This window comes from Erinaceus europaeus, chromosome 17 (genome assembly GCF_950295315.1).
Source record: "Erinaceus europaeus chromosome 17, mEriEur2.1, whole genome shotgun sequence".
In the NCBI taxonomy this organism is placed as follows: domain Eukaryota; kingdom Metazoa; phylum Chordata; class Mammalia; order Eulipotyphla; family Erinaceidae; genus Erinaceus; species Erinaceus europaeus.
Window position 1 is genome coordinate 54527234 of NC_080178.1, and position 12543 is coordinate 54539776.

Genomic DNA, 12543 nt, shown 5'->3' on the forward strand with positions numbered 1-12543 from the left:
TTGTAGTAATCTGGTTTCAAATCTTTGTGCAGATGACTTTTGCATTTTCTTACAGCCCACAATTTCTTTATTCAGTCATTGGTAGGTGGGCATGGTAGGCTTTTTTAGTACATTGTTTCTTTGTTGGGGGATTAATGGTATACAGTCAACAGCAAAATACAATAGTTTGTACACACATAATATTTCTCAGTTTTCCACATAACAATTCAGCCCCTTCTAGGTCCTCCTCTACCACCGTGTACCAGGACCTGGACCCTCCCAGAGTCTTTTACTTTGGTGCAATACACCAAACCCAGTCCAAATTCTGCTTGTGTTTTCCCTTCTGTTCTTATTTTTCAATTTCTGTGTATGAGTTGGATCATCCCATATTCATCCTTCTCTTTTTGTCTTGTCTCAGTATGATCCCTTCAAGCTCCATTCAAGATGAAGGGAAGAAAGTGAAATCACCATTTTAAATAGCTGAGTAGTATTCTATTGTATATATACACCACAACTTACTCAACCTGGGTTGCTTCCAGGTTTTGGCTATCACAAATTGTGCTGCTATGAACATAGTTATACATAAATCTTTCTGGATAGGTGCATTTAGTTCCTTAGGAGAGGAATTTCAGGGTCATAGGGAAGATCCATTTCTAGTCCATTTCTGAGAGTGCTCCAGACTGTTCTCCACAAGGGCTGGACCAATTTACATTCTCACTGGCAGGGCAGGAGGGTATTCTTTTGTCCCCACAACCTCTCTATCATTTGTTACTGCTACCTTTTCTGATGTATGACATCACGGGAGTCAGGTAGTATCTCATGGTTGTCTTTATTTGCATTTCACAGATGACGTGTAACAGATGTGGTATTTCCAGTAGACAGCAAACATTCGATAGTTGTTTCATTCCATTATCATCATCATTGACATTGTAATATATTCATTTTAGCATGATCACTTTGAGCACTGTCTTAAAAAATGACTTACAAGGGGAGTCAGGCTGTAGCGCAGCGGGTTAAACACAGGTGGTGCAAAGCACAAGGACGGCCTAAGGATCCCAGTTCGAGCCCCCAGCTCCCCACCTGCAGGGGAGTTGCTTCACAAGCGGTGAAGCAGGTCTGCAGGTGTCTATCTTTCTCTCCTCCTCTTTGTCTTCCCCTCCTCTCTCCATTTCTCTCTGTCCTATCCAACAACGACAACAACAACAATAATAAAACAACAAGGGCAACAAAAGGGAATAAATAAATATTAAAAATTTCTCTCTGTCCTATCCAACAACGACGACAACAATAACTACAACAATAAAACAACAAGGGCAACAAAAGGGAATAAATAAATAAAATAAAATAAAATAAAATAAAATGACTTACTTAATTGTGATGGGGACCAGAGAACCAAAGCTTCATTCTGGCACATGTGATGCTGAGGACTGAGATCAGGTTCTCATAGCCTGCAAGTGCAACACTCTAGCCATGGAGACCGGTCCCAGCCCATCTTGGCTACTGTCTCACAAGATGATGAGATATGAAGGAGGAATGGTCATTCCAACATTGGACACAAACAAATACAGGATGGGGATCTGATTACATACAGCCCAGCACAAAATACCTGGCCTGTGACATACATGTGTAACTCAACCACTGCTGGCTCAGCTCCATCACTGACTTCCCTTCCTGGGGGCAAACTACTAGCACTGATTTCTACTTAGAAAATCATTAGACAGTCTGGGGAGATAGCACAGCAGTGATTCCCCAGACTTGAGTTGAGAGGTCCTGGGCTTGATTGCCAGCACTGTCAACAGACCCAGCTGAGAAGTCCTCTGATCAGGGGAAACAAGGGGTGGAAAAAAAATCCTCTAAGGACACAGTAGATAAGAGGGTAAAGTTTCAGGATCCTCACTCTCTTAAGATTCAGACAATAACTGTTCTAAGATACACAATGGATGCAACAGATGAAAAAGGCAAGACAGAAACAGCTACTGGTCCCTAACTGGTCCCAGAGAGATTTGAATTGGGAAACATGCCATTTCTATATGCCCCAGAATGTCTTAGTCCCCAGATTTCACACCAGTACTCCAGAAGCACGCTTATTATTTTGTATGTGTTGCTGGGGATTGAAGCCAGGGTACCCAGCATGTACACTAACACTGAACAGCTTCCCCAGCCTTATTCTCTACTTTTAGTTTCCAGAAAAGAAGAGACACCACAGCAACATCCACCAGCCATGGGAGCTCCTCCAGCATCATGTATGGTGTTTCCATGTGTGCCAGGGTTCAAACCTAGGAAGCCACCCAGAACAAAATAGGCACTCTAGTGGGTGAGCTGTCTCTCTTACTCATAGTATTATTTCTAAAGGCTACATCTCAGTTATATCATTCTGAAGGCATTTGACTGATAATTTTCATATTTCTTTCCTTGAATTCAAGAAATGCCATGAGCTAATAATGTACTCTCATGGCAAGCTATTTTCTGGTCTGGGCTGAGGACAATGAACAAATTCCTTCAGGCTGTCTGTCTGCTTTGTCACCATTTTTTTTTTCTGTCCAACTTTTGGTTAGGAAATATTCCTCTTTCCACTTGCTAGTTCTCACTGCAATTCTGATTTTCTTCTAGCCCCTCTGGACCATGAGCTCCTGTCAGGAATGGAACATGGTCTCCATTCAACTCAGTCCAAGTTTCACTGTGTGTTTTCCCTTTCTGTCCTTGTTTCTTAAGTTCCACCTATGAGTGATATCACCCGGTAGCCATCCTTCTCCTTTTGACTTATCTCACTTAACATGATTCCTTCAAGTTCCATGCAAGATAAGGTGGAGGAAATGATTGCATCATTTAAAAAATTTTCTTTATTGGGGAATTAATATTTTACATTTGACAGTAAAAACAATAGTTTGTACATGCATAACATTTCCCAGTTTTCATGTAACAATACAACCCCCACCAGGTCCTCTATCATCCTTTTTGGACCTGTATTCTATATTGCTCCTATGTGATGGCTAGTGCTCCAACTTGAGTTCTTCAAATGAGATAGTTTGCACTTGTACTGAGCTGCTGAGCTGTCTCCCTGGAGACCCGACTGGGCTTCTAGCCACGCCCTTCACTGCCCGCCACCTGACTAGACACCCTTTCCTGCCTGCCTCTATGTATCGCCCCGCCCCCCTCCTCTCTGAGGTCAGGAGTTGCAAGATCGCTCTTGACCTTCTAGGCGTGTGCGGACGTTTCCTCAGCACGGTGACAGAAGGGCTGGGAAGCACATGAGCCCTGATGTGGGCGTGGCTTAACACTGGAGGGCCAGTAGCATGCTCCTCGCGTGGTGTCTTCTCGCGAGCTCTGCCACGTGTCCTCGCCTCGCCTGCTCTGTGGTCCAAGGGCTTCGGTGTGAGTGCGGCAGCCATGCTGGAGCCCCGGGGCTAGCTCCAGGCCCTGCGCACCTGCTTCTCTGCTGAGCGTGCCCGCTTCAGGCCGCGGGCAGGGAGCACGTTAAGGTCCAGGTGGGTGTCCAAGGAGCCCGCTGTCGCCTGGCCCTGAGGCCCCCTAGTTCCTGCTGCTCCTCCTCCACCACCCCTGCCGCAACTCCCTGGCGCCGGTGAGCTGCGTGGGGCAGGGCCCTGGTGGTGCGGCCTCCTCAGCTCCTGGGCTGGTGCCCCACAGACCCCTGACGGTTTAGCCCCCCTCCCCCCGGCCTGGCCAAGCCCCCCTCCCCCCCTCCGGCCTGGCGCCGCCCCTGGAGCGACGTCACACGCGCAGTCTCAGGGCTGCACCCCAGTACCCCTGGCACTGGATCTCGGGGCTCCGCGCCCTCTGCACCACGAGAAACACCCCGCCCAGTGTGCAGCTCGGTCCCAGGTCTAATGGGGAGGGGAGGGCGCTGAGGGGGTGTCAGCCCCGAGATCAAGTCTCAGCTAACTGCGTCAGTTGAGCTGCTCTCGCCCAGCCCCCTCCTGGGCTGCAGACTCCAGGACCTCCGCGGGGGGCCTGTCCAGCGGCTGCACCCGCACCCGCACCCGCAGGTCCCTGGGAGCTGCTCGTTAGGCTGCCCGGCCACCCACGCGGTGCCCCACTTGTCCTTGCAGCTCCGGGAACTCGAGAGTGTGGAGGGACCCTCTGCTTTTCTGTGGATTTCATGGTGTTTACACCAAGGCCCCCGGTTAGCACCCTGTCCTGCTTTCCTTGGGGACACACAGGAGCTGTGCCGGAAGGAGCCTCCTGCTCCGGGGACACGTGGTGACATGTGCATGTGGCACGGCTGCTAGTTCCAGTTTACATCCCCCTCAGTGTATCTACACAAATGAAAAATAATCTTTAAAATTCCACAAAAGAATTAATGAACTTATTTTAAGAAAAAAAAGGGGGGGAGTCGGGCTGTAGCACAGCGGGTTAAGCGCAGGTGGCGCAAAGCACAAGGACCGGCATAAGGATCCCGGTTCGAGCCCCGGCTTCCCACCTGCAGGGGAGTCGCTTCACAGGCGGTGAAGCAGGTCTGCAGGTATCTATCTTTCTCTCCTCCTCTCTGTCTTCCCCTCCTCTCTCCATTTCTCTCTGTCCTATCCAACAACCATGACAACAACAATAATAAGTACAACAATAAAACAACAAGGGCAACAAAAGGGAATAATTAAATAAAATAAATATTTTTAAAAAAAAGAAAGAAAAAAAGGAGCAAGACTGTCCCTAGGACTTAGTGCAACTCTGGTGGTTATGGAAGGAGGCAACAGGGGAAGGCAGAAAGGGGGCTGAACTATGCACCCCTTGTGGAACTATACCCCTAAAACCTTATGATCTTATAAAGCATTATGAAATCATTAATAAAAATAAATTTGAAAAAGTAAAAAAAAAAAAGGTTGGTGAAATAGCTCACTTTGTGCACTGCTTTGCTATGTGTACTACCTAGGTTTGAGCCCGGCTCCCAGTTGCATTGGAAGAAGCTTTAATGTTGTGGTCTCTTTCACTCTTTGTGCCTCTTGGTCTTCTCTGTCTAATACTAATAATGATGATGATAATAATAGAGTCTTGAAAATCAAGAAAATGTAACGAGTCTCACATTTTTAATATGGATATATGTTGGTGACCTTTTGACAAAATAAGTTAAATAAAATGTTTTTGTTTGTCACCAGGTTATCACTGGGTCTCGATGGCTGCATGAGGACTCCAGTGCTCCCAGTGGTCACTGTTAGAGGCAGTAACTCTAAAATAGTTATAAGTATAGTTGCTTTTTTGAGTTTGAGTTTTAAGAATAGTTTAAATATAGTTGCTTTTTGCCCTCCTGCCCAGTGAGGTGGAAAATTCCTTGCCCTTTTCCCCTCAACAGAACCTAAGGAGGCCATCAATTATTTTGACAGACCCTGCAGCGAGCAGGCCTCCTCATGACCTCTGCAACAGAATACTGTTACCAGACAGTTAAAAACAGATGGCCTGATAAATGATGGCCCAATAGATTGCAAACAGATGGTCGAGTGGTCCCAACAAAGAACAAAAGAATGTGGTGACCCCCACTTTGGCTGGGACCTATTGGTCTGGTGTTATGTTTAGAACTAGCCCATGCTTTGCTCTGAATGGATCAGGCTTTTGTTAAGTTTGAAATGATTGGATATAGGCTGATAAGGTGATGTGTTCCCCCTCCCTGAGTGTAGTCTGAATTCCTATAAATTGTATGGTTTGAGCTTTGTTCAGGGTCGAGCTGGCAGACTGTTGTCTGTTGCCACTTGGCCCGGATTGCAATTCGTGAATAAACATCTTTTGCTTCCTTGCAGTGGATGGTGGTTTGATTTTGCTCGCTAACATTTGGAGGTCCCACCGAGATATCCTCAGATGGAGGTTCCTGAGGACACCCCATCCCGGGTCCGGATCCTAGGAAAAACCTTGGAAGCTTTTGCCCGGCACCGGTAAGTCAGGCCTGATTTTTGTGCACGGTACCGTTTCGTTTGTGTGCTTGTGTGTCCCCGCGGGGCCTGGGTCTGTGGATTGCGGGACGCCGCATTGAAATCCCAGACTGCAGCGCTGGGAAGTGACGACTTCCAGGCTGCTTGGGTTGGGTGACAACTGGATCTGAAACAGGGTCCACACCCTAAGGATCTGAAATAGGGTCCAACAGCTCAGGATATTAGTTCTGTCTTTTGTGGCCATTTGTTGTGTCTGTCTTCTGTCCTCTTTGGCGATTCGCGAAAAGGTTGACCTTGTTAGTGCAACTGACGGGTCTGGCCGGAGCTACTCTCCGGTGACTCCTGAAGGCCTAACTTGTGACGCCTTAGTAGCAGTAGCCGGAAAGGTAATCGCCCTCCCTTGACTGAGTGAATGGTTTGATGTGAATGCTAGTGTGCCTGCTGCGTGCCTCACGGTCAAAAGACTACGGGGCTTGATTGGGCTCCAACCTGCGCATCCGTGGAATCGTTTCAGCTCAGTGGAGATTCTCAGCCTGCTGAGACCGAGGCCGGGGTTTATATGGCTACTCCTAAGCTAAGACTCCTTAAGGTCCCGCGAGGGGCCCGGCCAGGTGAGCATAGTTGATTGTCTGGCATCCATCGGATGTCAGTTCTTTTTCCAACACTCACTGTTTGTCTCTTTCTGTGTCAGCCGTCTTTGTGTGTCCAGATGCCAACAGGCTCCAAAAAGGAACTCTTGGGTAGGAAAACTGGAGTCCTCATTTATAGAAGCTCCACGCAATCTAGATAAGGGAGAAAGTCCCAGGTGGACACCCTTTGGGTTAGTAGGAAAAATGGTTGAGAGTGAGAGAACGTGTAAGAGTGTATGGTGTGCTGGCCAGCAAGTACAAGGAAGAGTGAGAGGAATCTTTGGTCTAATCGCTGTGATTCTTGTTACAGTGTTTGTCTCCCTTCTGTTCCACTTTGACGAGGAGATGGAACAGAGTCAGTCCAAAACCAGCTCGCTCACCCCCCTTGAATGTTTGACTAAAAATTTTCCAGATTTTTCCAGGAGAGCCACTGGGTTTGGAGCCCAGGTGGACGCCTTCACACTGAGGAAGTTCTGTGAAAGGGAATGGCCAACCTTTGAGGTTGGCTGGCCTGAGACGGGAAGTCTTGACCTGGGAAAGTGCACGGCAGTGCACGATGTGATCTTTGGGAATCCTGGGCACCCTGACCAAATGCCATATATTGAGATCTGGATGAGTATTGCTAATGATAAACCAAGGTATCTGCAGGAGTGTCAGGGCGACTCCAAAGGAAAAAAGAAGGTCAAAAGCAGGTCGAGAGTGTTGGTGATCGAAGGCACGAGGGGGGATAGGTTCCCTAGGAGGCCTACAGCTCCTCCTGTCCTCCCCACTAAGCCCGAATCCCCTGAGACTGAGAAAGAGGAGGGATGAGAACCCTCCACCGTATGCTGGCACTACAGGGGCTACCGCTCCTGAACCCGATTCCACTTCTGGGTTGCCATCAGGGGTCCTGAGCCCACCTCATACCAGAACGGGAACTATGTTCGAGTCAGAGTCTACACCAGTCGGGACTTTTCCTTTACGGGAGGTGGGGGAATTAGATATGTCAGGACGGCCCCTCTGAACTCACGTCCCGTTTAGCACTTCTGACTTGTATAATTGGAATAATCAAAGCCCTCCTTTCTCTGTAGACCCAGAAGGGGTGGCAACCCTACTTGAGTCAGTTTTTTACACTCATCAACCTACTTGGGCTGATTGTCAGCAGCTGCTGAGTACCCTATTCACTCTAGAAGAAAGGGAGAGGATTAAAATCGAGGGAAAGAAGCAGGTCCGGGATAAAAAGGGAGAGATTCCCACTGACCAGGACGAGGTGGAGGAGGTGTTCCCCCAATCCTGACCTAAGTGGGACCCCAACACAAGCACCAGGTATGAGGCCCTCACCAGGTACCGCCAGACTCTATTAAGGGGTATCCGGGCTGCGGGTCAGAAACCCACCAATCTGTCTAAGGTGACCGAGTGTAAGCAGGGTGCAGACGAGAGTTCGACTGCCTTCCTGGAGAGGTTGTACCAGGTATATCGAACCTGGACGCCCATAGATCCCAAGGCCCCTGAGAATTTGCAGGCAGTCGCCCTCCAGTTTGTGGCCCAATCTGCCCCAGATATTAGGAAGAAGTTGCAGAAGTTAGAGGGTTTTGAGGGGAAGTCTCTCTCGGAGCTGTTGGCTGTAGCACAGAAGGTTTTTGATAATAGAGAGGACCCCACGAAAGCCACTCTGGAACTGAATAAGAAGATGGCACAGGTCCTTTTGGCTAGGGAAACAGGAAATAGAGAGGAAAGAGGGAGGTATGTGAGAGAAAAATGGCAGATGAGGGGAAAAGATAAACCCCTAAGAGGATTGAGAAAGACTCAGTGTGCCCTATGCAAGGAAGAAGGGCACTGGAGGAAAGAATGTCCAAAAAGAAAAGAAGAGGAGGGAAAGAGGATGAGGAAGGAAGCCCCCCTCTTAGATTTAGACTGAGGAAGTCAGGGCTCCTCCAGCCCCCAGGAGCCTAGGGTAAAACTCGCGGTAGGGGGGAAAGTAATTTTTTGGTGGATACCGGGGCCACCCACTCAGTACTTCAAAAACCAATTGGACCCACCGGAAGGGATAAGGTTAAGATTATAGGAGCCACTGGGGAAGCAAGGAGTTACCCACAGTCCATAGGAAGAGCCGCTGGCCCTGGCCTGAAGACTATTACTCACTCTTTCCTGGTGATCCCCGAGTGCCCTGAGCCACTGTTAGGTAGGGATCTCCTTCATAAGCTACAGGCCACCATTTCCTTTGAGACAAATGAAGGACCAATAGTACAAGCAGGTGGCCGAATTTTGCTCACCATGCCGGTAAGGGAGGAATATCATCTCTATGAAGCACCACAGAATGTAGGCAACCCGGACCTATTAACAAGGTGGAAGCGGGAGATCCCAAGAGTTTGGGCCAAGACCAACCCCCCAGGGTTGGCTAAGCATGTGACCCCCATAATAGTCTAGTTGGTCAGCACTGACACCCCAGTCCGAGTCTGGCAGTATCCCATGAGTCGGGAAGTCCAGCATGGTATCAGGAACCATATTAGACGCCTAAAAGAGGCTGGTATCTTGGTGCCCTGCAAGTCAGCTTGGAATACACCCCTTCTCCCAGTCCGAAAGCCTGGAACGAACAACTTCAGACCAGTGCAAGATCTGCGAGAGGTAAATAAGAGGGTAGAGACCATTCATCCCACAGTTCCCAACCCTTATACTCTTCTCAGTCTACTGTCGCCTGATCAAACCTGGTATAGCATCCTAGATTTGAAAGATGCATTTTTCAGCCTCCTCTTGGCCCCACAGAGCCAACCTATCTTTGACTTTGAATGGACAGACCCCGAGGAAGGTGAGTCAGGACAACTAACTTGGACCCGACTTCCCCAAGGTTTTAAAACTCTCCTACCTTGTTTGATGAAGCCCTAAGCAAGGACCTACTGACCTTCCGAAGTGAGCACCCTGAGTGCAGCCTCCTACAATATGTGGACAATCTGATGATCGCTGCCTTATCTCGAGAGGATTGCGAAACGGCAACCAGAGACCTACTCGAGGTACTGGGGAACTTGGGGTACCGGGTATCGGCCAAAAAGGCTCAGCTGTATACCCAAGAAGTAACCTACCTGGGCTACCAAATTAAAGAGGGACGAAGGGCCCTGTCTGAGGGAAGAATCCAGGCTATCCTAAAGATCCCGACCCCCACTACCAAGAGACAGGTCCGGGAATTCCTGGGAGCGGTAGGCTACTGTAGGCTATGGATCGCAGAGCCCCTCTACACCGCCACTGGAGGAGGCGACACTCCTTTGAAATGGACTGAGACGGAGGAAAGGGCTTTCCAGGCACTGAAGGAGTCCCTGGTAAGTGCCCCAGCTCTTGGTCTCCCAGACCTGAACAAACCGTTCCAGCTGTTTGTAGCAGAAAGTGCCGGTGTGGCTAAGGGAGTACTCACTCAAACCCTGGGACCCTGGAAGAAGCCTGTCGCCTACCTGTCTAAACGACTGGACCCAGTAGCAGCCAGATGGCCTGGATGTCTGAGGACAGTGGCAGCAGCCACCCTACTGGTGAAAGAGACTACCAAACTAACTTTTGGGCAGACCCTAGAAATCGCCACAGCCCACAATCTGGCCAGCTTACTTCGCTCCCCTCCGGACCGATGGATGACCAATTCTCGGGTCACCCATTATCAGGTACTGTTGTTGGACCCACCCCGCATTACTTTCAAACAGACTGCAGCCTTAAATCCAGCTACCTTGCTCCCCAACCCAGAGGAAGACACCACCCATGACTGTGGAGAAATCTTGGAAGCCCTGACCTTGTTGAGAGCTGACCTGACGGACGTCCTGCTACCGGATGCACAGGAAACCCTCTACATGGATGGGAGCAGCTTCGTGGAAGACGGCGTACGGTATGCAGGTGCCGCGGTGGTCACCAACCGGGAGGTCTTGTGGGCTGCATCCTTGCCACAAGGGACATCAGCCCAAAAGGCGGAGCTGATAGCACTCATTCAAGCACTCAAGTGGGGAGCAGGGAAGAAGATAAATGTGTACACCGACAGCAGGTATGCTTTTGCCACCGTCCATGTCCATGGGGCGCTGTATCAAGAGAGAGGACTGCTGACGGCCGGGGGAAAAGCTATCAAGCATGCTCAGGAGATACTGGCCCTGCTAACAGCTGTTTGGGGGCCAGAGAGGGTTGCTGTCATCCACTGTAAGGGACACCAGAAGGATGACTCAGAAGTCTCGCGAGGCAATCGGTTGGCAGACCAGACAGCTAGGGAAGTGGCCCAAAGACTAGTGGGGACCCCGGCCCAACTGGTGGTGGCTACCCCTATACCAGGATAAGTGACAAAAGGACAGAAACCAGTGTACTCGAAACAGGAAGAGGAGATGAGCCGGAGACTGGGGGGGAGACTAAATGAGGAAGGATGGATCGTCCTCCCGGATGATAGGATTCTATTACCCCAGCCACTGGGAAGACAGGTGGTCTCTCAAACGCACCACGGTACCCATTTTGGGGGAAACAAATTAGCTGAACTGATCAGTAAATTTTATTTGATAATTGGTTTGCACAGGATCTCCCAGAGTGTGGCAGGTCGCTGTGCAACGTGTGCCAGAGTCAACGCTAACCCAGTACAAGTGAAAGGACCAGGAACCAGGTGGTGGTGGGGGGGGAACTGGAGAACACTGGGAATTGGACTTCACTGAGATGCCTGTGGCTCAAGGAGGATATAAGTATCTCTTAGTCATAGTAGATACCTTTTCAGGGTGGGCTGAAGCCTTCCCCACTAAGAAAGAGACTTCCCAGGTAGTAGTGAAACAACTGGTCTTTGAAATTATCCCTAGGTTCGGGCTCCCTTATTCACTGGGGTCAGATAATGGCTCGGCATTCATTGCCAAGGTCACCCAACAATTGGCAGAAATTTTAAAAATTAAATGGAAGTTACATTGCATTTACCACCCCCAGAGTTCGGGGCAAGTAGAAAGAATGAATAGGACTATTAAGGAAAGCTTAACCAAGTTAAAAATAGAGACTGGCGGGGACTGGATTTCCCTTTTACCCTTTGCTTTGCTTAAAAGCAAGAATACCCCATACGTGTCTGGATTTACTCCATTTGAGATTGTGTATGGTAAACTGCCAACGCTGGTGCCCCTGGTTGAGACTGAAAAAATTGGCTGAAGTGTCACGGGGCAGACTCCTCAAGTCCCTACAGGCCTTGCAGGTGGTGCGAGGAAAAGCCAGAGCCGCTGTCCGGGATGAAAAGCCTGGGACCCGGAGGGAGGAAAGCCGAGGCCAAGTCCCCTTGTTCGAGCCTGGTGATTCCGTACTGGTGAAGAAGCTGCATCCTGACCATCTCGAAGCCCGGTGGGAAGGACCATACACCGTGATCCTGAGCAAGCCAACTGCCGCTAAGGTTGCCGGGAAATGACACTGGATTCATCATACTCGCCTGAAGAAATCCGTGGCGGACCCCCCGGAAATAGAGAATCTGAGGAAATGGTGTGCCGTACCCACCCCAGACCCAATGAAGGTCCGCTTGGTCTCCTGCTAACTTGTATGTGTTTTTTGCCTGGTGCACTTCTGTTTTACCTCTGCCACTGCCCAAGCTCACATGCCTCCCACCCCCGAGTGTCCTCTCTGTACATATGGGAGCTGAAAAACAAAGAGGGAAAGATGGTCGCCAACCAACTAACTGCCGGGCAGCCTATATTCACTCTTGACCTGTGTGATCTATTTGGTGCCAACTGGACCAGGGTAATCTATGCCGGCCAGACTGCAACCGGAGGGACTACTATAGATGGGGGTGTGGCTCCATTGACTTGGAGGATTGCCTTTGGGACAGACCCTATTATGTATGTCCCAAAGAAGACAGCCCCACCATATGTAGAGGAGAACCATATTTTTTCTGTGGGTTGTGGGGGGAATGTCTGACAGCATCTCCAGGGAGGGATGGTGATAAGCACCTGAAAGTCACAAGAGTGATTCGACCAGGCGGCCCGACCGAACCAGGTACTTGCTATATTGGAGACTGTAACCCTGTGGAGGTGATGGTCAAAACTTGGAATGAGACTGATTCATGGATGAGAGGGAGAATGTGGGGCATTTAAGATTCCTTTTTCTGAAAAGGACTT

At 49.5% G+C, this 12543-nt stretch overlaps 1 protein-coding gene across 1 annotated transcript; it reads left to right on the forward strand.

Moving 5' to 3' along the window:
* Positions 1-5781: 5781 nt before the first annotated feature.
* On the forward strand, positions 5782-12208 carry LOC132533797 (uncharacterized). Its single transcript, XM_060175809.1, is given in 7 exon segments — positions 5782-5855; positions 6562-6707; positions 6792-7119; positions 7787-8203; positions 8506-9308; positions 9311-10472; positions 11625-12208. Coding segments are annotated over 7 exon segments (3051 nt in total). The 3' UTR covers positions 11746-12208.
* The last annotated feature ends 335 nt before the right edge of the window (positions 12209-12543 follow it).